Source organism: Macaca mulatta, chromosome 15 (genome assembly GCF_049350105.2).
Source record: "Macaca mulatta isolate MMU2019108-1 chromosome 15, T2T-MMU8v2.0, whole genome shotgun sequence".
Taxonomy (NCBI): domain Eukaryota; kingdom Metazoa; phylum Chordata; class Mammalia; order Primates; family Cercopithecidae; genus Macaca; species Macaca mulatta.
The window spans coordinates 19,816,005-19,839,359 of NC_133420.1; the positions used below are offsets into that span (position 1 = coordinate 19,816,005).

The 23,355-nt window shown below is 55.6% G+C and overlaps 1 protein-coding gene and 1 long non-coding RNA gene across 6 annotated transcripts; both read left to right on the forward strand.

Moving 5' to 3' along the window:
- The first annotated feature begins 978 nt into the window (after positions 1–978).
- On the forward strand, positions 979–1,978 carry LOC144335088 (uncharacterized). The gene is made up of 2 exons (XR_013405529.1): positions 979–1,116; positions 1,254–1,978. It is a non-coding gene; the product is annotated as an uncharacterized LOC144335088 (long non-coding RNA).
- A 4,097-nt stretch (positions 1,979–6,075) lies between these two features.
- On the forward strand, positions 6,076–18,104 carry AK1 (adenylate kinase 1). 5 transcript variants are annotated; one of them, XM_077967893.1, is made up of 7 exons: positions 6,076–6,185; positions 11,362–11,400; positions 12,949–12,984; positions 13,166–13,329; positions 14,040–14,156; positions 17,430–17,621; positions 17,866–18,104. In XM_077967893.1, exons 2-7 carry the CDS (start codon positions 11,394–11,396, stop codon positions 17,932–17,934), a joined length of 585 nt encoding a protein of 194 aa, XP_077824019.1. In that variant the 5' UTR covers positions 6,076–6,185; positions 11,362–11,393; the 3' UTR covers positions 17,935–18,104. The 5 variants fall into 5 exon arrangements, with proteins under 5 accessions (XP_077824019.1, XP_001094708.1, XP_014972255.1 ...); XM_001094708.5 differs by lacking the exon at positions 6,076–6,185 and adding an exon at positions 8,347–8,399; XM_015116769.3 differs by lacking the exon at positions 6,076–6,185 and adding an exon at positions 10,867–11,097.
- The last annotated feature ends 5,251 nt before the right edge of the window (positions 18,105–23,355 follow it).

Below are 23,355 nucleotides of genomic sequence, written 5' to 3' on the forward strand. Positions count from 1 at the left end.
ATAAGATGCCCTCAGGGGCGAGGCCTAACAAAGAGTGACTGTGTAAGACACGGGCAGGCAGCCTACTGGGATCTCCCAGGGCCCCTGAGCTGCTGGGGACAGGAAAGAGAACCCTTCTGGGCACTGGGCCAGCCAGGATGGTGGCGATTGGGGCTGGAAGGCATGAATGGCACCTTGCATCTGCCTCTCAATTCACGTAGCCAATAGGCAGCCGTATGCTGCGCACTGTATTAGGGACAGTTGATGAGGGCAGGAGTGTCTGGTGGGAGGAGTGGCCCACAGAGAAGCTTCATGGTGGGATCCCCAGCTTCACCCAGTAGGCAGTGAGGCTACAGCAGGAGGGAGCAGTGAGAGATGAGACTGCCTGGGGCCAGATGGCACAAGGCAAGGCCGTAAATGTCAGTCTGAGGGGGCAAGAGCCTTGATCTTTCTTGTCTTGCTTAGAGAAGTCAAATGGGACCACAGCAGAATGGGCAGGAGGCTGACAGGTAGCATAGCCCAGGGCCCAGGGGCTGACCAGACACAGTAACAGTGGCAGTGGGGCCGGGGGTGCTAGAGAGACTGGGACTCCATGTAAAGTCTACATGGGGAACAGAAAGCCGTGCATGGACATGGGGATATGGGAATATGGCACCCATCCAACCCCATGCAAAGGCTTCTGGGAACCTGGGTCCAAGAAGTGGTTTTATTTTGAGACAGAGACTCGCTCTGTCTCCCAGGCTGCAGTGCAATGGCGCAATCTAGGCTCACTGCAACCTCCACCTCCCAGGTTCAAGCGATTCTGCTGCCTCAGCCTCCTGAGTAGATGGGATTACAGGCACATGCCACCACGTCCAGCTAATTTTTGTATTTTTAGTAGAGACAGGGTTTCACCATGTTGGTCAGGCTGATCTTGAACTCCTGATCTCATGATCCACCCACCTCGGCCTCACAAAGTGCTGGGAGTTCAGGTGTGAGCCACCACATCCGGCCTTCCTCTTTTTTTTTTTTTTTTTTTTTTTTTTTTTGAGATGGAGTCTCACTCTGTCACCAAGGCTGGAGTGCAGTGGTGTAATCTCGGCTTGTTGCAACCCCTGCCTCCCGGGTTCAAGTGATTCTCGTGCCTCAGCCTCCCAAGTAGCTGGGACTACAAGAGCTTGCCACCATGCCTGGCTAATTTTTGTATTTTTAGTAGAGACGGGGTTTCAGCATGTTGCCCAGGTTGGTCTTGAACTCCTGGCCTCAAATGATCTGCCTGCCTCGGCCTCCCAAAGTGCTGGGATTACAGGCATGAGCCACCGCACCCAGCCCTGGCAGAGGTTTCGAGGTAGAATTCCTCCCAGAATGCTGTGGCTCTTCTCTCTGTCCCCGGGGGAGGAAGAGGTCAGTAGGAGGGGTGTCAAGAGGGGGTTGGTTCCCCAGGGGGAAGTTCAGTGGAGCATCAGGAGGTGGGACTCTGGTGGGCCTAGTCCCCAACTCCTCAATCTCTCACCCCCTCAGTGGGACCCAGTGGAGACTGGCCCACTCATTGCTAAAGTGAGCTTCCTGAAGCCTCCCTCATCACAGCCCTCTTTGCCCTGAAACCGTCACTGGCTCCCTGTTCACTGGCCAGCTCCAAACTTACAGCCTTGTCTGGCATTTGAGGCCTTCCTGCACCTCCATCTGCGCCTGCACCCCTCTCCTGGGTACCTCAGTGAGGCTAGTGCTTCCTCACCTCTGTGCAGAGGGCCCTACCGCCACCCCTCCTTGGGAGGGGGCGCCTCCCACCAGCTGCAAACCTATGAATGGCAGCCGCTCCTCTCTGGGCTTCCCGTCCAGCTGTTTCCTGCATCCATTTGTTTCCTGCGGATGCCCCACCAGCCAGGCCCCCTGGGACAATCCCCAATCCCACTACGTGCTGACTGGTGGGTCCACATGTGAACTTCAGAGTGAGGAGGCCCTGGTACATCCCCTGCAACCCCCATGCCAGCTTGTTTTCAAGTCCTGGAATTTTTTTCCCTTCCCTTCCCTTCCCTTCCCTTCCCTTCCCTTCCCTTCCCTTCCCTTCCCTTCCCTTCCCTTCCCTTCCCTTCCCTTCCCTTCCCTTCCCTCCCCTCCCCTCCCCTCCCCTCCCCTCCCCTCCCCTCCCCTCCCCTCCCCTCCCCTCCCTTCTCTTCTTCCCTTTCCTTCTTCCCTTCCCTCCCCTCCCCTTCCCTCCCCTCCCCTCCCCTCCCCTCCCTTCTCTTCTTCCCTTTCCTTCTTCCCTTCCCTTCTTCCCTATCTTCCCTTCCCCTCTTCCCTTCCTTTCCCTTCTTCCCTTCTTCCCTTCCCCTCTTCCCTTCCCTTCTTCCCTTCCCCTCTTCCCTTCCCCTCTTCCTTCCCTTCTTCCCTTCTTCCCTTTTTCCCTTCTTCCCTTCTTCCCTTTTTCCCTTCTTCCCTTCCCCTCTTCCCTTCCCCTCTTCCCTTCCCCTCTTCCCTTCCCTCTTCCCCTCCCCTCTTCCCTTCCTTTCCCTTCTTTCCTTTCCTTTTTAGACGGAGTCTTGCTCTGTTGCCCAGACTGGAGTGCAGTGGTGCGATCTCAGCTCACTGTAACCTCTGCCCCCCAGGTTCAAGCGACTAGGATTACAAGCGTGCACTACTACACCCAGCTAATTTTTATATTTTTAGTAGAGGTGGGGTTTCACTTTGATGGCCAGGGTGATCTCACACTCCTGGCCTCAAGTGTTCTGCCCTCGGTCTCCGAAAGTGCTGGGATTACAAACATGAGCCACCGCGCCTGGCTGGAATTTTTTCTTTAACCAAAATATTTTCATTTTAATTTTGTTCCTAAATGTCACAAGCTACAAAATATTTTAAAATATTTTCTTAAAATTGGTTTCATTTTTCTATGTTTCTGTTTTTAGATTTTTTTATCATAAAACAATACAAATGATAGAAGATAGAAAGGGAGGGTATTGCCGAGTCCTATTAGGGTATAATCTTCCCGATCTTTCCTCCATGCAATTTTTTCTTTTTCTGAGACAACGTCATGCTCTGTGTCTCAGGCTGGAGTACACTGGTGTGATCACGGTTTACTGTAGCTTTGACCTCCTGGACTTGAGCAATCCTCCCGCCTCAGCCTCCCGAGTAGCTGGGACTATAGGCATGCACCATCACACTTGGATAATTAAAACTTTTTTTTTTTTTTTTTTTTTTTTTTTTTAGAGACAGTGTCCTGCTATGTTGCCCAGGCTGGTCTCAAACTCCTGGGCTCAAGCGATCCTCCTGCCTCAGTCTCCCAAAGTGCTGGGATTACAGATGTGAGCCACGGCGCCCAGGCTCCAAGCAATTCTTTTTTCTTTCCCTCTTCCAGTTTTTCTGTCCCTCTGTTTTTTTCTTTTGTTAGGTTATACCTGGGAAATAAAATTCTGAAACGTTAATATTCCAGAATTGGTAGAAAATCCATAGTTCACATGCAAATAAAATAAAACAGATACTTAAAACTGATTTTTTAATTAATTAATTAATTAATTTATTTATTTATTTTTTGAGATGGAGTCTTGCTGTGTCTCCCAGGCTGGAGTGCAGTGGCGCGATCTCGGCTCACTGCAAGCTCCGCCTCCCGGGTTCACACCATTCTCCCGCCTCAGCCTCCCAAGTAGCTGGGACTACAGGCGCCCACCACCACACCCGGCTAGTTTTTTGTATTTTTAGTAGAGACGGGGTTTCACCATGTTAGCCAGGATGGTCTCGATCTCCTGACCTCGTGATCCACCCGCCTGGGCCTCCCAAAGTTCTGGGATTACAGGCTTGAGCCACTGCGCCCGGCCTGATTTTTTAATTTAAAAAAATTACTTATTTTATTTTAAAACTTGCGGCAAAAAACATATAACAGAAAATTAATCATCTTAACAATTTTCACACTGTTGGATAGCAGGGCTCCAAAACTTCGTCATTTTGCAGATCTGAGACTCTGTACCCATTAAACAGCAATCCTCCCTTCCTCATCCTCCCCAGCTCCTGGCAGCCACCATTCTACTTTTTTTTCTATGAGTTTGACTCCTTTAGATACTTCAATGTAAAGGAATCATACAGTATTTGCCTTTTTGTGATGGGCTTATTTCACTTATGTAATGTCCTCAAGATTTATCCATGTTAAAGTTGTTTTATATATATATATATATATATATGCTCATTGTATGGAAAAACAAAAATGCTTGGGTGGCTGGGCCCTGTGGCACACACCTGTAATCTCAGCACTTTGGGAGGCCAAGGCAGGAGGATTGCTGGAGCCCAGGAATTTGAGGCTGCAGTGATCTATAATTTTGACATAGCACTGCAGCCTGGGCAACAAAGTGAGACCCTGTCTCTTAAAAAAAAAAAAAAAAAAGAAAGCCTGGGGGACTGGGCGCAGTGGCTCACGCTTGTAATCCCAGCACTTTGGGAGGCCGAGGCCAAGGCAGGTGGATCACTTGAGGTCAGGAGGTCAAGACCAACTTGGCAAATATGGTGAAACCCTGCCTCTACTAAAAATACAAAAATTAGCCAGGCGTGGTGGCACGTGCCTGTAGTCCCAGCTACTGGGGGACTTGAGGCAGGAGAATCTCTTGAGCCCGGGAGGCAGAGGTCGCAGTGAGCCAAGATTATGCCACTGCACTCCAGCCTGGGCAACAGAGTGAGTCTCCGTCTCATAAATAAATAAATAAACAAATAAACAAATAAATAAAATAATAAAATGCCAGCTGGGTGTGGTGGCTTACGCTGTAATCCCAGCTCTTTTTTTTTTTTTTTTTTTTTGAGACGGAGTCTCGCTCTGTCCCCCAGGCTGGAGTGCAGTGGCCGGATCTCAGTTCACTGCAAGCTCTGCCTCCCAGGTTTACGCCATTCTCCTGCCTCAGCCTCCTGAGTAGCTGGGACTACAGGTGCCGCCACCACGCCCGGATAGTTGTGTGGTTTTTTTTGTTTTTTTTTTTTAGTAGAGACGGGGTTTCACCGGGTTAGGCAGGATGGTCTCGATCTCCTGACTTCGTGATCCACCCGTCTCGGCCTCCCAAAGTGCTGTGTAATCCCAGCTCTTTGGGAGGCCAAGGCAGGCAGATCATCTGAGGTCAGCAGTTCGAGACCAGCCTGACCAACATGGAGAAAACCCGTCTCTACTAAAAATAAAAATTAGCTGGGTGTGGTAGCGCATGCCTGTAATCCCAGCTACTCAGGAAGGCTGAGGCAGGAGAATCGCTTGAACCTGGGAGGCAGAGGTTGCAGTGAATTGAGATCATGCCATTACACTCTAGCCTTGTCCACAAGAGTGAAACTCCATCTCAAAAAAAAAAAGCCTGGAGAAGCCTTTAAGTAGGAAGTGGAAGTGTCACCTCTAGCCAGGCGGTCGTAGGCACACACCTGTCCTCTCTGTCCTGTTTCATTTCACCCACTCTAAGATGTTTTCAATTTGATTGTAAGACAATGTAATTTTAACTTTGTAGAGTTAAGGTGCAAAAAAAGAGAGAAAAGTCTGAGAATAGATTTTACACACACACACACACACACAAATATACTTGCATATTTGGAGTCTTTTAAAAATTTACTACTTTTAATAATAATTAAAAAAGAGAGGCCGGGCGTGGTGGCTCATGCTTGTAATCCCAGCACTTTGGGAGGCTGACACGGTGGATCACGAGGTCAGGAGTTTGAGACCAGCCTGGCCAACATGGTGAAACTCCGTCTTTACTAAAGATACAAAAAGTTAGCCAGGTGTGGTGGCTCATGGCTGTAATCCTAGCTACTTGGGAGGCTGAGGCAGGAGAATCGCTAGGCGGAGGTTGCAGTGACCCGAGATCACGCCATTGCACTCTAGCCTGGGCGACAGGGTGAGACTCCATCTCAAAAAAAAAAAAAAAGAAAGAAAGAAAAAGAAAAAGAAAAAGTAGAGACAGTGTCTCACTATGTTGCCCAGGCTGGTCTTGAACTCCTAGCCTCAAGTGATCCTCCTGTGTCGGCTTCCCAAAGTGCTGGGATTACAGGCGTGAGTCACCACGCATGACCTCAAGTCATTTTTATGCAGGTGGGATCCGAAGAGTGCAGTGGGGCTTTTGGCCTATTTCTTTCTCTTTTTTTTTCTTTTTTTCTTTTTTTGAGACGGAGTTTCACTCTTGTTGCCCTGTTGCCCAGTCTGGAAGTGCAATGGCGTGATCTTGGCTCACCACAACCTCCGCCTCCTGGGTTCAAGCTATTCTCCTGCCTCAGCCTTCCTAGTAGCTGGGATTACAGGCCTGCGCCACCACGCCCGGTTAATTTTTGTATTTTTAGTAGAGATGGGGTTTCACCATGTTGACCAGGCTGGTCTCGAAATCCTGACCTCAGGTGATCCACCCGCCTCAGGCTCCCAAAGTGCAGGGATTACAGGCATGAGCCACCGCGCCCGGCCTTTTTGCCTATTTGTTACCAATGTTATGTGTGTCTGAAGCCTCTTGTCCCATTAACCACAAACAACTTGGGCTTCCTTTCTCACTCAGACCCTATGGGAAAGTTGCCAACTCCTCACCCACCCTGGCTGTGCCATCATCCCAGTGAGTCCCTGCTGGCACTTTAAAACCTTCCTATGCAAATTTGTGCCCACGTGTTTCCTTGAAACAAATTTCTTTCTTTTTTTTTTTTTTTTTGAGACGGAGTCTCACGCTGTTGCCCAGGCTGGAGTGCAGTGGCGCGATCTCGGCTCACTGCAAGCTCCGCCTCCCGGGTTCCCGCCATTCTCCTGCCTCAGCCTCCTGAGTAGCTGGGACTACAGGCGCCCGCCACCGCGCCCGGCTAATTTTTTGTATTTTTAGTAGAGACGGGGTTTCACTGTGGTCTCGATCTCCTGACCTTGTGATCCGCCCGCCTCGGCCTCCCAAAGTGCTGGGATTACAGGCTTGAGCCACCGCGCCCGGCCAGAAACAAATTTCTTAAAGTAGAAGGGTGCATTTGAAGTGTGTGTGTGTGTGTGTCTGTGTGTGTTATTTTTAGAGACGGGATCTCATTATGTTTCCCAGGCTGGTCTCAGAATTCCTGGCTTCAGGTGAGCTCAAGTGATCCTCCTACCTTGTCCTCCCAAAATGCTGGGGTTACAGGAGTGACCGTCATGCCCAGACCATTTGAAAGTTTGATTTACTTTGTCAATAGCTTTCCCCAAAGGTGCCAATGCACACACCCTTGAGAGGGCCTTTCAAACAGCTTCTAATGCAGAACTCTGACCCCACTGCACCTGCCCCCCCACAGATGGGGAAACTAAGGTCCCAAGAAGTAAGGATTTATCTGACATCACAGGTAGCAGAGACCCAGGCCTCCTGGTCTCCTGGCTGTTGTGGTTGCTAAGGCACCACCACTGAAGGTGTTCTCAATCTCCTGGTAGTCTCACTCTCTTGCTCAAATACCTTCTATGGCTCCCTAGGGCCTATAATACAAATTCCAAATTCAACCCACCTCACCATCTGGGGCTGCTGTCTGGGCTCCCATCCCTGCCTGGCTACATCACTGAGCACCTACTACTACGTGCCAGTCCCCCTGCAAAACGCTGGGTAAACACGTGGCTTTCTACTAGGGAACCTCAGGCAAGGTAGTTGACATGCTCGCCTCCGGTTCCTCTGCGGTGTCTAAGGATTCGCAGGTGCGGCTGGAGTCTGCTGCTTAGCACAGTGAGTGCTCATTACTGGGAGCTATTCTTTTTATCAAGACCACAAATCCCCTCTCTAGCTATCCACAGCCTTCTGAATGTCCCACATCCTAGCGCTCACTCACTGGGATAAGTGAGCTCCCCGGCAGCTCCAGGGGAGCAGCGCTGGTTTTCTATCATCTTCTACCTTACTGGGTGTTTTTTGGGGTTCTGGGGGGGTTCCAGCCCCAGAGAAGCCCCAAGGGTCCCTCCCAACAGGAGAGGAGTTCCAGGTGGGTCTCGGCCAGGGCCTCTGGGCAGGCTCTGAGGGCGAGCTTGGGGACTGTGGCCAGCAAAGCTCCTGAGTCCATGCCTCAGTCCCCTTGCTCCCTGGTCTGGCGTCTCTCTGCCACCATTGCGGATTTTGCGCAAAGAGCCACTACTCTCTGAGCCTCAGTTTCTCCAGCTATCATAGGGAAAGCCTGGCCTTGTACCCTGGAGTGTACCTTAGGCACAGTGGGGGTACCGCAATGGAAAACTCTTGGCAAACTGTGAAGTGTAGTTGGCGTGTGTGGGCACAGCCACCTGGGGGTGCACGGTGCGGGGCACATGGTGCCGGGCGCGGTGTCGCCGCACACCCGGGCTCGGGTTCGGTACCGCCCCGCTTCCCAGTCCCTGGTCCGCTCTCCCTCCCTCCTTCCCGCCCTCCCTGCTTTCGGGAACGCCGGCTCCCGGCATGCCGCGCGCTGACAGCCTTATAAATAGTCGCCTTTGCCGGCGGCCGCGAGGACGGGCAGGGCACGCACTGGCCCCGGCGCCCACCCGCACCCCTCCCCAGGTCAGTGCGTGCCCGAGCGTGTCTGGGGGGCGCCTCCGCGGGGAGGGGCAGCGGCACCAGGGGAGGGCGGGGGCGTGCTGGTGGGGGGCTCTCTGGGGTCTGTGAGGCTGTGTATCCGTGGTTGTGATTCGTGTGTGTTTGCGTGGCTGTGTTCCCCGGACCCTGGGGATCTGTGCCTCGCTGCCTGTGCCTTTGTGGATCCGTGCGTGTGTGTGTGCGCGTGTGCATGTGCGTGTGTGTGTTGCAGCCCCTTCCAGCCTCCCAGATAGTCACCCCTTTGTTCTGGCTGGCACTCCTGGGGCTCCAGGTCACTGCCCTTGGTATGTCCCAGCTGGGGCCCAGAGAAGGAGAGCTGTGGCCTGGCTCCCTGCCCCAGAGGACCTGGACGGGGGCAGCCTCTGTGCTTGGTGGGGCTATACTGTCACACCACTTCTAGTGCTGGGTGCATCACCCCCTGGATGCTCAGAGCTTGCCCTAGCCTCCTGACCAGAGCCCCAGGGCCAGCGCTTGGGGCCTCCTGGCAGCACTGCTCAGTGGCCACCTGGTACTCCTCAACAGCAGCAGGACAGGCCCAGAGAGGGGCACCAGCTGCCCAAGGTCACACAGCTGAGTGATGGAGCTGGGATTCGAACCCTAGTCAGTTGCTACCCACTGGGAAACGACTAGGTTGGGTCAGAAGCTGGGAGACCGGGGCTTGCCTTGGCCTTGCCTTGTGATTGGGGTTAAGTCACTGTCCCTCTGGGCCTCAGCCCCACAGACCCCTTAGCAGACCATCCAGTCATATTAGGAGTCGCTGAGGCCTCAACCCAGGGGCCTTATAAGGCCTGGGTGCTTAGCCCGTAACCCAACTCCATCCTAGACCCCTGTCCTCTGTGAGGCCTCCTCACGACCCAAGTTATTTTAGATCAAGGAATTGGCAGGTGCCAGCAGGGCGGAGGGGCTTAGATTACCAGGAGGGGGCAGGGCAGGGTCGAGGCCACTTCTCAGGGCTTCACTGTGGTTGTTCCTGGCCCAGGACACTCCCCATCCCATGGGCAGCTGCTGAGGGGCACCTGGCAGCTCCTACCCCCGCCGAAGCATACTCAGCAGGAAAAGTGGCTGCCACTCCTGCCTGGGGCAGCAGGGACATCAGCAAAGCCGCTTCAGCTCCTACTGGGTGCCAGGCCCAGAGTAGCAGAAACCCAGGGCCGAGATGGACCCTAGCCGGCCCTCGAACCAGTCTATCCTCCTCCCCATGCCTCAGTTTCCTCCCAAGGCAGTGAGGATGAAACGAGGCTCCCCAGCCCTGTGCTCCGCCTGTGCCAGGCCCAGTCAGTGGGACCCCACCCCCGCAGCACAGAAGAGGGGTCCAGTACAGCGTGGTTGTGCGGTGCAGGGCAGGTTTCCAGGAGGCACCTGCCAGTGTGGGAGTGGAGGGCAGAGTCCAGGAAGGCTTCCTGAAGGAGGTGGCACCTGAACTGAGTCCCACACAATAGCGAGGTGGGGAAAGGCATCCAGGCATTGGGTACATCTGCCAGTGGCAACTGATAGGGTTGCAGGGGGAGCAGAGGTCAGCTCACCGGGACCTGTCCACTATGTCAAGGGGCCCAGGCTTTGTCTGGGAGCCGAGAGGGCAACACATGCAAAGTTGTAAGCGGGTGTGTGATGCGGTCTGATGCCTGCCAGAGAAAATCCTGCAAATGGCCTGGCAGGGTGTGGAGGCTTTGAGACCCACGTGGAGGCGGGGGCAGTGGCCCGGCCTCTTGCTTAGCACAGGACATAGTGGTGACCAGACAGATGGAGAGAGCCTGGGGAGTGGAGGGCTGGGCAGTGGCTGTGCAGGGCTGTGGAGAGGAGAGGGGAGCCTTCACACTGACTTGGCCTATGGCTTGGCCAAAGGGGCCTGGAACTGGGACTCAGGGAGGGCTGTTCAGAGCCTGGGAAGCCTGTGGGGCTTCTGGGGCCTGTCTGGGGGGCTTGGATGTCTGGAGCTGGGGAGAGAGGCCTGGGCTGCCTGCACAGGGATGGGAGTCCTTAGAGCCTGAAGCCAAGTAGAGAGGGTGGTGTGGGTGCCTGGGGTGGAGGTCCCAGTGTGGGTGGGGTTGCTGGCTGGAGGTCAAGGCTGGAGGGAAGTGTGGCTGTGGTGGTCGTGAGTGGCCTTGGGGAGGGCTGGTGGGTGGGAGCGAAGAAGTGGAGGCCAAAGGTGTCCAGGGGGCGATTCTGAGATGGGGGGGTGAGGTGGGGGAGGTCCTGGGGTTGTGGCAGCACAGGCTGGGGTCGCAGATGTGATTGGGCTCATGGGCAGGCTGAGGCCAAGGTGGGGGCAGTAAAGCCTCAAAGGATGGGGGTGCAGGGACCATGCGTGGGGCTGGGTGCTGGACCTGTAGACGTGAAGGGCCTGGGACCGCCTCATTTTGACAACTATAAAGGGCTGTGTTCATGCGAGTGGCTCCTGTAGATTCCTCCACCTCAGGCCTCTGTGTCCGTTAGAGGATCCCCATCCAAACCTCATCCCAGACACACATAGTTTCTGGCCACCTCCCGCCTCCTGGCAGCTTCCCTCCGGCCCTGGGGAGCGTCGTCAAGGCATCTGAGCAGACGCTGGCCTCGCGCCCTGTTTTCTGAGAGTTTAGAGGGGAGCAGCTCTGCAGCTGTGTGGCCGCTGTTTATGTCCCTTGGTGCCATCCTTACCGTCCCAGCCCCTCCAGTGGGAACCCAGGTAGATGGGAGGGGCTACTGCCCTTCTGTGACAGGTGAAGCCAGGGAGGCCGGAGAGGAAAGGTGATTTCTCCAAGGTCACTTTCCCAAGGTGACTTTCTCAGGGAAGGTCCTGGGCCTTCCCTGCCACCGGCAGCCCCCTCTGCCCTCAGACTGCGTGTCGGGCCTGGCACACACCGGTTGCCTTGGGTGTGGCTTAGCAGAAGGTGAGTCAGGGTGAGGAGGAAAATCCCTCCCCAGCCCAGCCTGTGCCCTTGTCTTGCAGAGCATCGACACGGCTCCCGGGACCTCGGCAGGATGGAAGGTATGAGCCTCCTCTCCTTTTGCCCATTGCCTGGGCCTCAGTGTGCCTGACTGTTAAGGGGGTGCACTCTCAGGGAGACATTCTGGGAGGGGCTGGAGAAGGTTCTGGGGCTGCCAGAGGGGGCCTGGCTGGGAGCCTCCAGGATCTTCCTCTGGTGCCAGCTCCAATATTAATTTTAGAAGTGATGAGACTTCCCCAAGGCTCCTGAGGGCCCCAGCACACACCCTCTATGCTGGATTTATAGAGCTGAGACCCTGCCCCGTGGAGAGGCCACAGATACACACAACAGCAGGTCTAATGAGGACAAGTCCCTATACCTCTCGGGGACTCAGTTTCCCTATCATCCAGTGAGGGTGGGCCTTGAGGAAGTCTTGGACTCTCCTGGCTCCTATGGGCTGGGACTTAGAGGGAGACACGGGTGGGCAGAGAGTCCAGAACGGGCCCGCCCGCAGCTGCTGGCAGCACCATCCGTCCAGTCCCTGGCACTGTGCCTTGGCCTGGGCAGCTCTTAAAGACGCTCGGCGGGCCTGCTGCTGCTGCTGCCTGAGCTCCAAATATCAACAGCCACAGGGCTGCGGCCTCCCCACCCCTGGGACAGGAGCCCGCGGGAGGAGCTGTTCTTGACAGCTCCTATAGGGCTCCAGCCTCGTGGCTGGGAGGGCCCCTGGGAGCCACCCAGCCCACCTCCTCCCTCCAGCCTCAAGGCCCACCCTCACTGGAAGGGGCAGAGAACCAGAGAGGGACAGGCCTTTCCTAAGTCACACAGCAGGGTGGGATACAGCCAGGTCCTCTATTTCCCTGGGAAGTGGGGAGCCTGAGAGCCCAGGGGAGGAGCCTGGGTTCCGGTTTGGGTTCTGGCATCCCTTGAGCAGGCCCTGCCTCTCTCGAGCTCAGTTTCCCTCTGCCCGGTGGGGCTGTGGCCTTGCTGGGATCTAACAGCAGGCGGGATGAGACAGAGGTTGGAGCCAAGCTCACCACCCTCTCTGGGCAAGAGTTCTACGTGCCCACCACAGCCCTCCACCCCGGCAACCATCTCCATGGCAACATATGTTGTGGTTGCTAAGCCCATGTTGGCACTGCCAGGGGAGGCGGGTGATGGGCCAGCCCAGGGCCTGAGAGGGGAAGGGCAGGGGACACGGGAGACACGGCAGGACGGGACCATGGGCTGCTGCTCCTCGAGTGACCCCCGCAGAGAAGACGATCTGAGGGCCAGAGGTGACCGGCCCCTGGGGTCCAGCCACCCACAGGGAGGCGCCATGAGGGTTGGCGGCCCAGCCCACTGGCTGCGCGGAGAGTACTTAGCCTCTAGGCCTTTGCCTCCGCCCGTCTGGCTGCCTGGGGCGCCCTCCCTTCCCAGACCTCTCCCAGGCTCTGAGCTTATTCACATCCCTGCTCACTCTGGGCTGTGACTTGTCTGCCTCCCTGACAGGAGCGCCAGCGGTGTCTGTCCCTCCGCCTGGGGCCCAGCACAGGCCTGGGACTCCAGAGGTGCCTCTGGCTGTGGGTCCAGCGAGTGACTGAGCCCTGCTCCCCTTTTCTCTCCCACAGAGAAGCTGAAGAAAACCAAGATCATCTTTGTGGTGGGTGAGTTGCGGGCAGGCGGATGGTGCGGCAAGGGTCTTCTTGCTGGAGGGAGGCGCTGGAGGGAGCCCGGGCCTGGGGCTGCACCCTGGGCTCTGCCCCTCCCTCGCCGGGAGACCCTGGCAGCCTCTGTCCCTCCTGGGACCCTGTGTCTTGGGGTTTGTGAATGGGCGGGCGTTTGCAGGCGGGCCTGGCTCGGGGAAGGGCACCCAGTGTGAGAAGATCGTGCAGAAGTATGGCTACACCCACCTCTCCACCGGGGACCTCCTGCGGGCCGAAGTCAGCTCAGGCTCGGCCAGGGGCAAGAAGCTGTCGGAAATCATGGAGAAGGGACAGCTGGTTCCGCTGGTGAGTGGGCCCTGGTGGGGAGAGGGGCAGGGGACGATGGTAGCCCTGACTGGGTGTCCCACCAGCAGCAAAGCCCACGACACACAGGCAAAGCTGATCGTAACCGCCCCGGCTCCAAACCCTTCTGTAGTTCCCCATTGCCCTGGACAGAAAGTTCCTTCCAGAAGCTCCCAAGACCGTGCAGGACTCTGCCCTGCCCCCCACTCTCCCCCTGCCCTCCATCCTCCAGCCACCCTGGCCTCTGTCCCCTCAAACCAGCCATACTCTTTCTTGCCTGGAATATTCTTTCCTCTTCAGCTTTCAGACTTCCCTAACTCCCCAGATTTGGCCTAAGACCCCCCCAATTTTCTACTCCAGAAGCCCCACTTCTCTTCCCGTACAACCTGTGCCATGCTTGGAAATGGAGAAATATCTGTGGAATGTGTGTGTCTCCTCACCAGCCCCTGAGCTTCCCAGGGCAGGGAAGGTCTGATTGTCCCATGGCCACGTCCTCGGGACCCAGGACAGCACCTGGCTGGAAGGAGGGGCTCAGTGAATACTGTCTAGTGAATGCATCATTCATTCACTCAGTCCAGGTCCCCACAATTCCGAGGAGGCTTCCTGGAGGGGGAGGCTTGTTTGGGACATTTGTGTAGGGGAGAGGGCATTTCAGGTGGCAGGACCAGCTGGAGCAGAGGCTCATGGCCCCTTCCTCATTTGCTGTGCCCCAGGAAACAGTGTTGGACATGCTCCGGGATGCCATGGTGGCCAAAGTCGATACCTCCAAAGGCTTCCTGATCGATGGCTACCCGCGGGAGGTGCAGCAAGGAGAAGAGTTTGAGCGACGGGTAAGGCACTGACCCAAGTGGGGATCCTGGTGGGCTGGGGCAGGATGAGATTCCCATCGCCGTGGGCGGGCCTGCGGGGGCTGCGATGCAGGTCAGAGTTCTGAGCAGAGGCTGATGCGTGGAGTGTGGGTGAGGAGGAAAACCAGGAAGATTTCCTGGAAGGGCAGAAGAAAATGTGTAGAAGGGGAAGCGCCAGGCAGGGGAGCTCCCAAACCTGGGCTCAGATTCCAGCTCAACGGCTTGAGATCTTGGGCCATCCTGAACCTTAGTTTTCCCATCTGCAAAATGCAGGGAATGGGGGGACCAGGTCACAGCTGCCTTAAGGGGCAGTGTGGGGACTGGACAGGATGTGCCCTTCATATGTGGGGCTTGGCTCCCCATAAACACACAGAAGGGCAGGGAACAGCATTGGCAGGGCTGGAAAGGCAAGGCCAGTGTGGGGAGAACAGAATATGCGGGCAGGGCGACAAGGGATGTTCCAGCCTGGCTGGAGGCTGCAAATGCCATGAAGGGACCTCGGTCTCCTTCCAGGGCTCATGAGGAGCCTGGCTGGAAAGAGCAGGCCTGGAAAATGATAGCCCTGAGCTTCCTAGCACGGGCACCCTGCAGACACACCTTTCCCAGGCGAGACACCTCACACACACACACACACGTGGACACTTGCACACACACGTGCACAAAGCCCGCAAGTTCATACACACAAGGCCGGGCATGTGCATGCGTGCACACACACAGCAGTGGATACCGCACTCCTCTACATACATGACACAGATGCAGCACACATATGCAGGGATGCACACATGCTCGCACACATGGCCCTGTGCACACACATACACCTTTACCTCGGTGTCACAAGGCTGTATGGGAGAAACAGATGGGACTGCAAGGGCCTAGGAGGGAGAGGTCAGCAAGGGCTGCGGGGAGCCTAACCAGCATCCCAGTGGGCTAGGGCAGGATAAGACTCCCATCCCCATGCCCCATTCCCATGCCCCGTCTCCGTGGGGCCTTCTGGGCTTCCGTAGCTTCCAGCCTTATCTGGGGGTAGGAGGCCATATTTTCTGACCTCTGAATGGCTGCACGACCTCAGGAAAGTGTCTACCCCACCCTGCCCCTCACCTTCCCTATCTGAAATGGGGGTTAACTGGATTCCTTCAGACTTCACCCCGACGCTGTGTCAGGTGCCACAGTTCTGAAGGATGTCCTGGCCTGGCTCACACGTACCAGCTGTGTGGTCTCACCTGTGACCCTCAGGGCCACATCTAGAAAATAGAGTTCATGAAAGTCGGCCGGGCTCGGTGGCTCACGCCTGAAATCCTAGCACTTTGGGAGGCCAAGGAGGGCGGATCACTTGAGGTCAGGAGTTCAACACCAGCCTGGCCAACATGGTGAAACCTCATGTACTAAAAATACAAAAATTAGCTAGGTGTGGTGGCAGGTGCCTGTAATCCCAGCTACTCAGGAGGCTGAGACACGAGAATCGCTTGAACCCGGTTGACGGAGGTTGCAGTGAGCCAACATCACACCACTGCACTCAAGCCTGAACGACTCCGTCTCAAAAAAAAAAAAAAAAAAGTCCCCACCCTCCCAGAGCTATTGTAGGTGCCGCTGAGGGCGGCAGGCTCAGGCTCAGCCCTGGGCCCAGGCCTGCTATGGCCTCCAGGGGTCCAGGCAGCTGGTCTTCTTGGCTCTGGACACCAGGGGGCGTCAGGGCTTCACCAAAGGAGGGAGAATCAGCCTGGAAGTGTGGCCGGTTCACACCCAGAGCTTTTCTGGAGACTGGCAGTGCCCGGTGTGGGCTCCTCAGGCTAAATGCCCATTGTCCTGACCGGGAGACTGAGGCCCCACAGCCAGAATCTCAAGCCCAGAGCCTGAGCTGGCTGTCCCAGATTTGCCACCTCTGCCGGGGGTGTAGAAAGAGCCTACTGTGCTTGGTTCTGGAGACCCAGATGAACCAGAGATGTGAGCCTGTGCCCTGGAGGAGCTCAGTAGCTGATGGATGATGATGAGGGGCAGGTGGCCTTGAAGTCGAGGTCAGACTGCTGGGTCCAGGCCCGCCTTTGCCCCCATGGCAATCTGTAAGACAGAAGCAGCTGCTGGGTGGTGCGGAGTCACTGGACAGGAGGAGCTGTCCTCCCTGAAGGCAGCTGATGCTGTCACCCCGCATCCTTAACTACGCAGGAGCTAGGGATGAGCGTCAGGATGAGTACCACAGGCGAGGACAAAGGGCTTGCTCCAGGTCACACAGCTGGACGAAGGCAGGGGTGAGCCTGGGTCCAGGTCAGTCTGACGCCAGAGGTCAGGCTGCTTCTCGCCTCTTTCCAGCTGTGTGGCCTTGGGCAAGCCTCTTGGTCACACAGCTGGAAAGAGGCATGAAACAGCCTGACCTGAGAGGCAGCGCCCCAAGGCCTTGACAGGGGCCCAGGGCCAAAGGTGCGCAGAAGGCCTTGGGGGCTGGCCCAGGCAGTTGGAAGCAGGAGGCAGGGCTTGAAGGTCCCAATCCCATTCCTAAAGCTGTGGCAGTCACGGGTGACTCTGGGGTGGCTGTGCCCTCCCAGGCAGGCAGCTGTGGTGGTCGGATTGAGCGAGGCAGGGGCTGCAGAGCCTTATTCCTCTTGCCTTTCCAAGGCGTCCCATGGATGACATGACGTTCCAATGACAGTGAGATTGCTCAGAACCCCCCAGAACTCAGCAGCCACTCACCCCTTCCCTCATCCCTTGTTCCTTTGTCAAAGGACCCCAAAATTGTGAGACAGGTGCCTCCCTGCCCTCAGGGGCCCTTGGGAGACCTGCTTAAGGAAAGATAAAGGCACTGGGAGAGGCTGTTCCAGGAGGCTGGGAGTACTGGGGGGCAGGGGGTGACATCAGAAAGACTGACCTGAAGAAGTGAGCTTTGAGCTAAAACCTGACGCTTGGTACTGAGGTGAAGGCGAGTTAGGATCAGGCTTGGGGGAGAGGGCTCCCAGCAGAGGGAACAGCATGGGCACAGGTCTGGCACGGAAGGAGGTGGATGAGAGCCTAGAACAGAGAGAGTCAGGCTCTCTGAGTCTGGCAAAGAGTGTGGACTTTCTCCTGAGGGCACTGGGGAGCCATGGCAGAGGTTTGAGCAGGGGAGTGGCAGGAAAGATTGGCTTTAGGAAGGTCTTTCAGGCTCCCTTGGGGAAGGGATTGAGGGTCTGAGGGGGTATCTGTTGGGGCCTCATAGATGGGAAGATGGGGAGGAGATGGCCCTAGGGGGCGGGAATGGGGTCCCTGTCACATGGTGCCCACCTGCAGATCGGACAGCCCACACTGCTGCTGTATGTGGACGCAGGCCCCGAGACCATGACCCAGCGGCTCCTGAAACGTGGAGAGACCAGCGGGCGCGTGGATGACAATGAGGAGACCATCAAAAAGCGGCTGGAGACCTATTACAAGGCCACAGAACCCGTCATCGCCTTCTATGAGAAACGTGGCATTGTGCGCAAGGTGGGCCCCGTGGGCCCAGGGGGAGCTCCGGGAAAAACGGGTTCCTATGTGGTTCAGCCTCAGCTCGCTGTGTGGCCTTAGGCCAGCCCCTCTCTCCAGGCCTTGGTTTCCCCACTGGTTCAATGAGAGGCTGCCGTCAATTAGGTTGGGCTCGGGGAGGCAGGCCTGGCCTCTGGGACCTGCCACGGTGAGGCCCACCCGGCTCCACCTGGTGACTCAGCCCTCACGGCTCATCTCCCCACAGGTCAACGCCGAGGGCTCCGTGGACAGTGTCTTCTCCCAGGTCTGCACCCACCTGGACGCCCTGAAGTAGCAACGCTGGAGCCACTTCCCCAGCTCAGAGCCCCGCCCCACCCCTGTCCTGATTCGAGGTCCTCCTGGCCTGAGCACAGCAACTCCACCCTGCCCGGCTGAGCACAGACGGAGGAAGCCACTTATCCTGTTTTCATGGACAGCTGAGCACTAAAGGAATTTCTAAGGACATTTGGTTTTACTGCTTTTCTCTGCTTCCAGTCGGAGTTGATTCATGTGCTTGTGCCCACGTGGCTGGGAGTCCCCAGCCCCTCACCCTCCGTTCCTCCTCAGCCTCTCTTGGCCAGCCACCCCTCCTCTAGCTCTGGTGGGAGGCCCAAGGCCCTTCCTCGCACAGGGCATTTCTGGCCTGAGGACCTGGTGCTGAGTGGCAGGGCCCCTGCTCTGAGGGGCTCATGTTCAGGCACAGCCGGTGCCAGCCTGGGCTCCTCTGCATCTTGCTCTGTGGCCTTGGCCCTGACCCCCATCGCTCTGAGCTTATGTTCCATGCCTGGCCCTTGCCGGGGCCTGGACTGCACAGGCAGCAAGGTCATGGGCTGAGTGGGGCTTCCTGGGCAGTGGGGGCAGCCCACGCCAGCCGGCCCAGTGGGCAGTGCATTGGCTTCCTTGGTGCAAGAGGCTCAGAGGGTCTGAAAAGGGCATCTCAGTGGCATGGGTGGGTGGGGAGTCATGTTACTGAAATTGAATGGGGGAGGCCCGACGAGGTGGCTCACGCCTGTAATCCTAGCACTTTGAGCAGCTGAGGCAGGAGGATCACCTGAGGTCAGGAGTTCGAGAGCAGCCTGGCCAACATGGCGAAACCCCTTATCTACTAAAAATACAAAAATTAGCTGGGCATGTTGGCGCACGCCTGTAGGCCCAGCTACTCGTGAGGCTGAGGCAGGAGAATTGCTTGAACCCGAGAGGTGGAGGTTGCAGTGAGCCAAGATTGCACCACTGCACTCCAACCTGGGTGACAAAGCGAGACTCCGTCTCAAAAAAAAAAAAAAAAAAGAAATTAGGGGAATCATGGTCAGGGTGAGACCTGAAGGACTTCCCCCTGTGTTGCCCTGGACACAGCCCACCCTCTCTGAGCGTTTGCAATTCTAAAACGGACTCAATGTCCCCCTCACCTCCACCTCAAGGTCAAGATGAGAACACACTGAGTGAGGAGTGTATGCTGTCCATTGCCACGGCCATGGACCGACCAGAGCAGCCTGGCCCGAAGCGTGCAGGGCCCCAGATGACTTGGGGACACCCCAGAATCCCCTGGGGAGAACCCTTCCTGCGCTCTTTCATTTTTTGACCTCATCACTGAGAAGGGCGCAATTTGGTACTCATGTGTCCTTAACACCTGATGTGGCCCAAGCTGGGCTCCCTTTAAAGCCAAGAGAGCCTCTGTGGGCCACGCCTGCCCGAATGAAATCCGAACAGTTGGGGCTGGTCATGGCAAGTGGGGCTGGTTTTTCATTTCCATTGGTTATTTAAAGTTTCCCTTAAAATAAACGATTTTAAGTTATAAAAGGTGAATCTATTGAAAGAAGAACATGAAAGAAATAAACAGGAGTTCAGCAGAGGTAGCAGAAGACAGGCATGTAGGGGGAGCCATCCTGTCCCAAGGGGGTTCTGGGTGGCAGGGGCTGTGTGGAGGCCTCTGCTGCTGGTCCTCAGTCTTCTGCATTGGCAGCGTGGGGCACACAGGGCTGCAGCAGGTTCCAGGTCCTGGGTCCTGCATCTGTCAAACCGGATTCACGCACTCACACTCACACGCACACACACGCACTCACACATACATACTGACCCACACATTTGCACTCACACTCACACACATGCACACATGCATGCACACTCACATTCACACACATTTACACGCATGTGTACGCAAACCACTCATACACATCCACATACATTTACACACTCACAGTCACCCACTCACACACACACTGACCCACACACTTGCACTCCCACTCCCACACACAAACACACTGGCACGCACACACACATTTACATGCCCACATTCACACACGTGCACACACAAACCACTCACACACATTTGCACACTCACACAGTCACGCAGTGCACACACCACACACACGTGCACACATAAACCACTCACATTCACTCTTACACGCACACACACTGTCTCAGACATCCATTCTGTCTCAGGATGAAGACAAAGTAATAAAGATAAGGAGGCGGTTTGGTGGGTGGGTCCCAGTTCTTTACGATCTACCTAATCTTTATTTTGATCACAGCTTCATTCATCCGGTGAGTCCCAGTTTGTGAAACCTAAGCTGATTCAAATTGTCAAACGATTCACCACAGAATCACTTTATCCACGTAAACAATACCTACCTATCATCTCTCTCCCTTTCTCATCTGTCTGTCTAGATACAGATGTCCTCTTTGCTAAAAACTTGGAACCACAAAAAGCTTTAAAGCCCTGGGAACCGCCACACCGTCCTTGCCACCGCAAACCTTCCTTTGGGAATTTCTTTCATGCATGTTTGCTCGTTCTGCAAACATTGCTGGAGCACCTGCCGTGCCAGCAAGACAGAGGCTCAGAGGCCCCTGACCTGCTGCGATATGGCTCCCGGCACAAGGAGAGGCCTCTGTTCGCAACATCCCATCAGACCCACTCAACCAAGACCAGTTCTGAGCAGCTGAGTGCACCAAGCTCAGAGGAAACTTATTGGTGGGAGGTTCCTTGAGCCAGAGTTCTGGGGCAGGGCCCTGAAGACACCTGGGAGTTCACCACAAGACAGAGGGCAAGGAAGGGCAGAGGGGATAGCTCTGCAGAGCCACAGAGGTGGAAAGGACCTGTGGGTGCGGGGAGAGCTGAGACTGCAGAGGGGGGCTGTAACGCAGGCTAGCGGGGTCGCGGTAGCAAGAGACAAGGCTCGCAGTGTACGAACCAGACTCACGAGGTTTCGAATGCTGACACACGCATCAGGCTTTTCTCACAAGGGCAATGAGAGGCTAAGAAAGAGGTGTTTTTTGGTTGGTTGGTTGGTTGGTTTTTTGCAAAAGTCTTACTCTGTCACCCAGGCTGTAGTGCAGTGGTGCAATCTCAGCTCACTGCAACCTCTGCCTCCTGGGTTCGAACAATCCTCCCACCTCAGCCTCCCGAGTAGCTGGGATTATAAGTGTGAACTGCCATGCCCAGCTAAGCAGGGTTTCACCATGTTGGCCAGGCTGGTCTCAAACTCCTGACCTCAGGTGGTCTCAGCTCAGTGCAACCTCTGCCTCTCGGACCTCCCACCTCAGCCTCCCGAGTAGCTGGGACCACAGGCACACACCACCACGTCCAGCCAGTTGTTGTTGTTGTTGTAGTATTTGTGGTAGAGACAGGGTTTCACCATGTTGGCCAGCCTGGTCTCAAACTCCTGACCTCAGGTGATCTCCCTGCCTCAGCCTCCCAAAGTGCTGGGATTACAGGTGTGAGCCACCATGCCTGACCTTGCCAAAATATTTTAAGTAAATTACAAATATGAGAAAAATTTACCCCTAAAGTATGACCAAAGGCCGGGCACTCCACTGCATTCCAGCCTGGGCAACAGAGTGAGACGCTATCTCAAAAAATAAATAAATAAAAATAAAATAAAGTATGACCAAAAATAAGAACATTTTCCTAAATAACCACAACTCAGAGTTTCAATAACACTAAATTCACACTCCCGCCACTCTCACACACAGTGTCATAATAGCTAACATTCAGCCCGTGTGCAATGTTCCCCAGTGTCTCCAAAATGTGTCTCATAGCTGGTTTGTTGAAACTTGCATGCAATCCAGGACTGCACATCGCATTTGGTTGTGATGTTCATCAGATCTCATTTATTTATTATTTATTTATATTTCTGTTGAGACAGTCTCGCTTTGTTGCCCAGGCTGGAGTGCAGTGGTGTAATTTCGGCTCACTGAAAGCTCCACCTACCAGGCTCAAGTGATTCTTGTGCCTCAGCATCCCAAGTAGCTGGGATTACAGACAGGCGCCACCACACCTGACTAATCTCTGTATTTTCAGTAGAGACGGCATTTCATCATGTTGTCCAGGCTGGTCTCAAAGTCCTGGCCTCAGGTGATCTGCCTGCCTCGGCCTCCCAAAGTGCTGGGATTACAGGCATGAGTCATTGAGCTCAGCCAAGATCTCTTTTAATCTAGGACCACTCTCCCCGTCTTGCTGTGAAGGAACCAGTTGTTCTGCAGAGAATTCCTCCTTCTACATTCCCTGTCCTTCCTTATGGTGTTGTTTAACTTGCTCCTTTATCCTTCAACATTTCTGTGAACTGAAAGTTAATTGTAAAGTCTTCGTAGATTCAGGTTAAACCTTTGGGACAAAAATACGTAATAGGTGAGGCTCGTGAAGGGTTTTTAAACCAGACAGGAAGGTCAGATCTGCAGCGCTTCCAGCTTTGGTGCACGCACGAATATCCTGGGGTGGGGGTCTTGTGAAAAAGCTGATTCTGATTCAGCAGGTCCAGGTTGGGTGGTGACGCACAGGCTGCTGGTCTACGGCCGACACCGTGAGCAGCTTCGGGAGATCCTGCTTGGTGGAGGCAGGGCCAGAGGGGGTCCTGTGGAGGCAGGAGCTCAGGGAGGAGTGTGGAGGAGGAGAGGACCCTGCAGGGTCAGTGAGTGCTCACCCCCGCTGGTGGACTGAGAGTTGGGTGTGGTGTTGGGTTGGATAACGTCAATGCTGTCACACTCTTCTTATCTCTAAGGACACTCCAGGCAGTGGCTTGTCCCAAGGTGCTGGAACATTCTGACAGCCAGTGGGATTCGAGCCTCTATAACCTGGGTGCTCCGGGGTGGGACTCGCTGGGTAGTGGCCTCGGATGCCCCCCCACCGCCCCCACAAAGACTGAGCCCCCAGGTCTTGGCCTCGAGGGCCCTGAGGGCTTGGGCCGGAGGCGCTGAAGTGGGAGAGGAAGGAAGTGGGGAGCAGAGGAGGCCAAGGCTGTCGCCTCCCAGCCGCTCTAGGGGCCTCGAGTAAACAGGAAGGCCTGGCGACTCCGCGAGGGGGGGCTTTAGAGGAGTGGGGGCCAGGAGCCCTACTGGACACGTGCAGCCTGTGCGCACAGGGCTCCCTCGCTAGGGAAGTGGGCCCAGAGAGGCTGTGTGGTTGGCCCCAGGTAGCACAGCAGCAGGGGCAGAGGTCGAGACCTTCTCCCTATGCCCAGGGGTTCTATTGCGTGGGCTCCTGCCTGGATTGCCATGGGGGGAATACACACTGAAATAACAATAAGCCAGGCTCGGTGGCTCACGCCTGTAAACGCAACACTGGGAGTGCTGGGTGAGTCTCTTTCCCTCTTGGGCCTCAGTTTCTCTTTCTATGAGCTCAGAGCCCTTACAACTCAGAGGTTCTAGAATCCTGGTCCGGTGGAATCCTCTGTCTCCTAGGGAGTTTTTATGGGTTCTTTAGCTCTGGGGGTGGGGGGCTTTC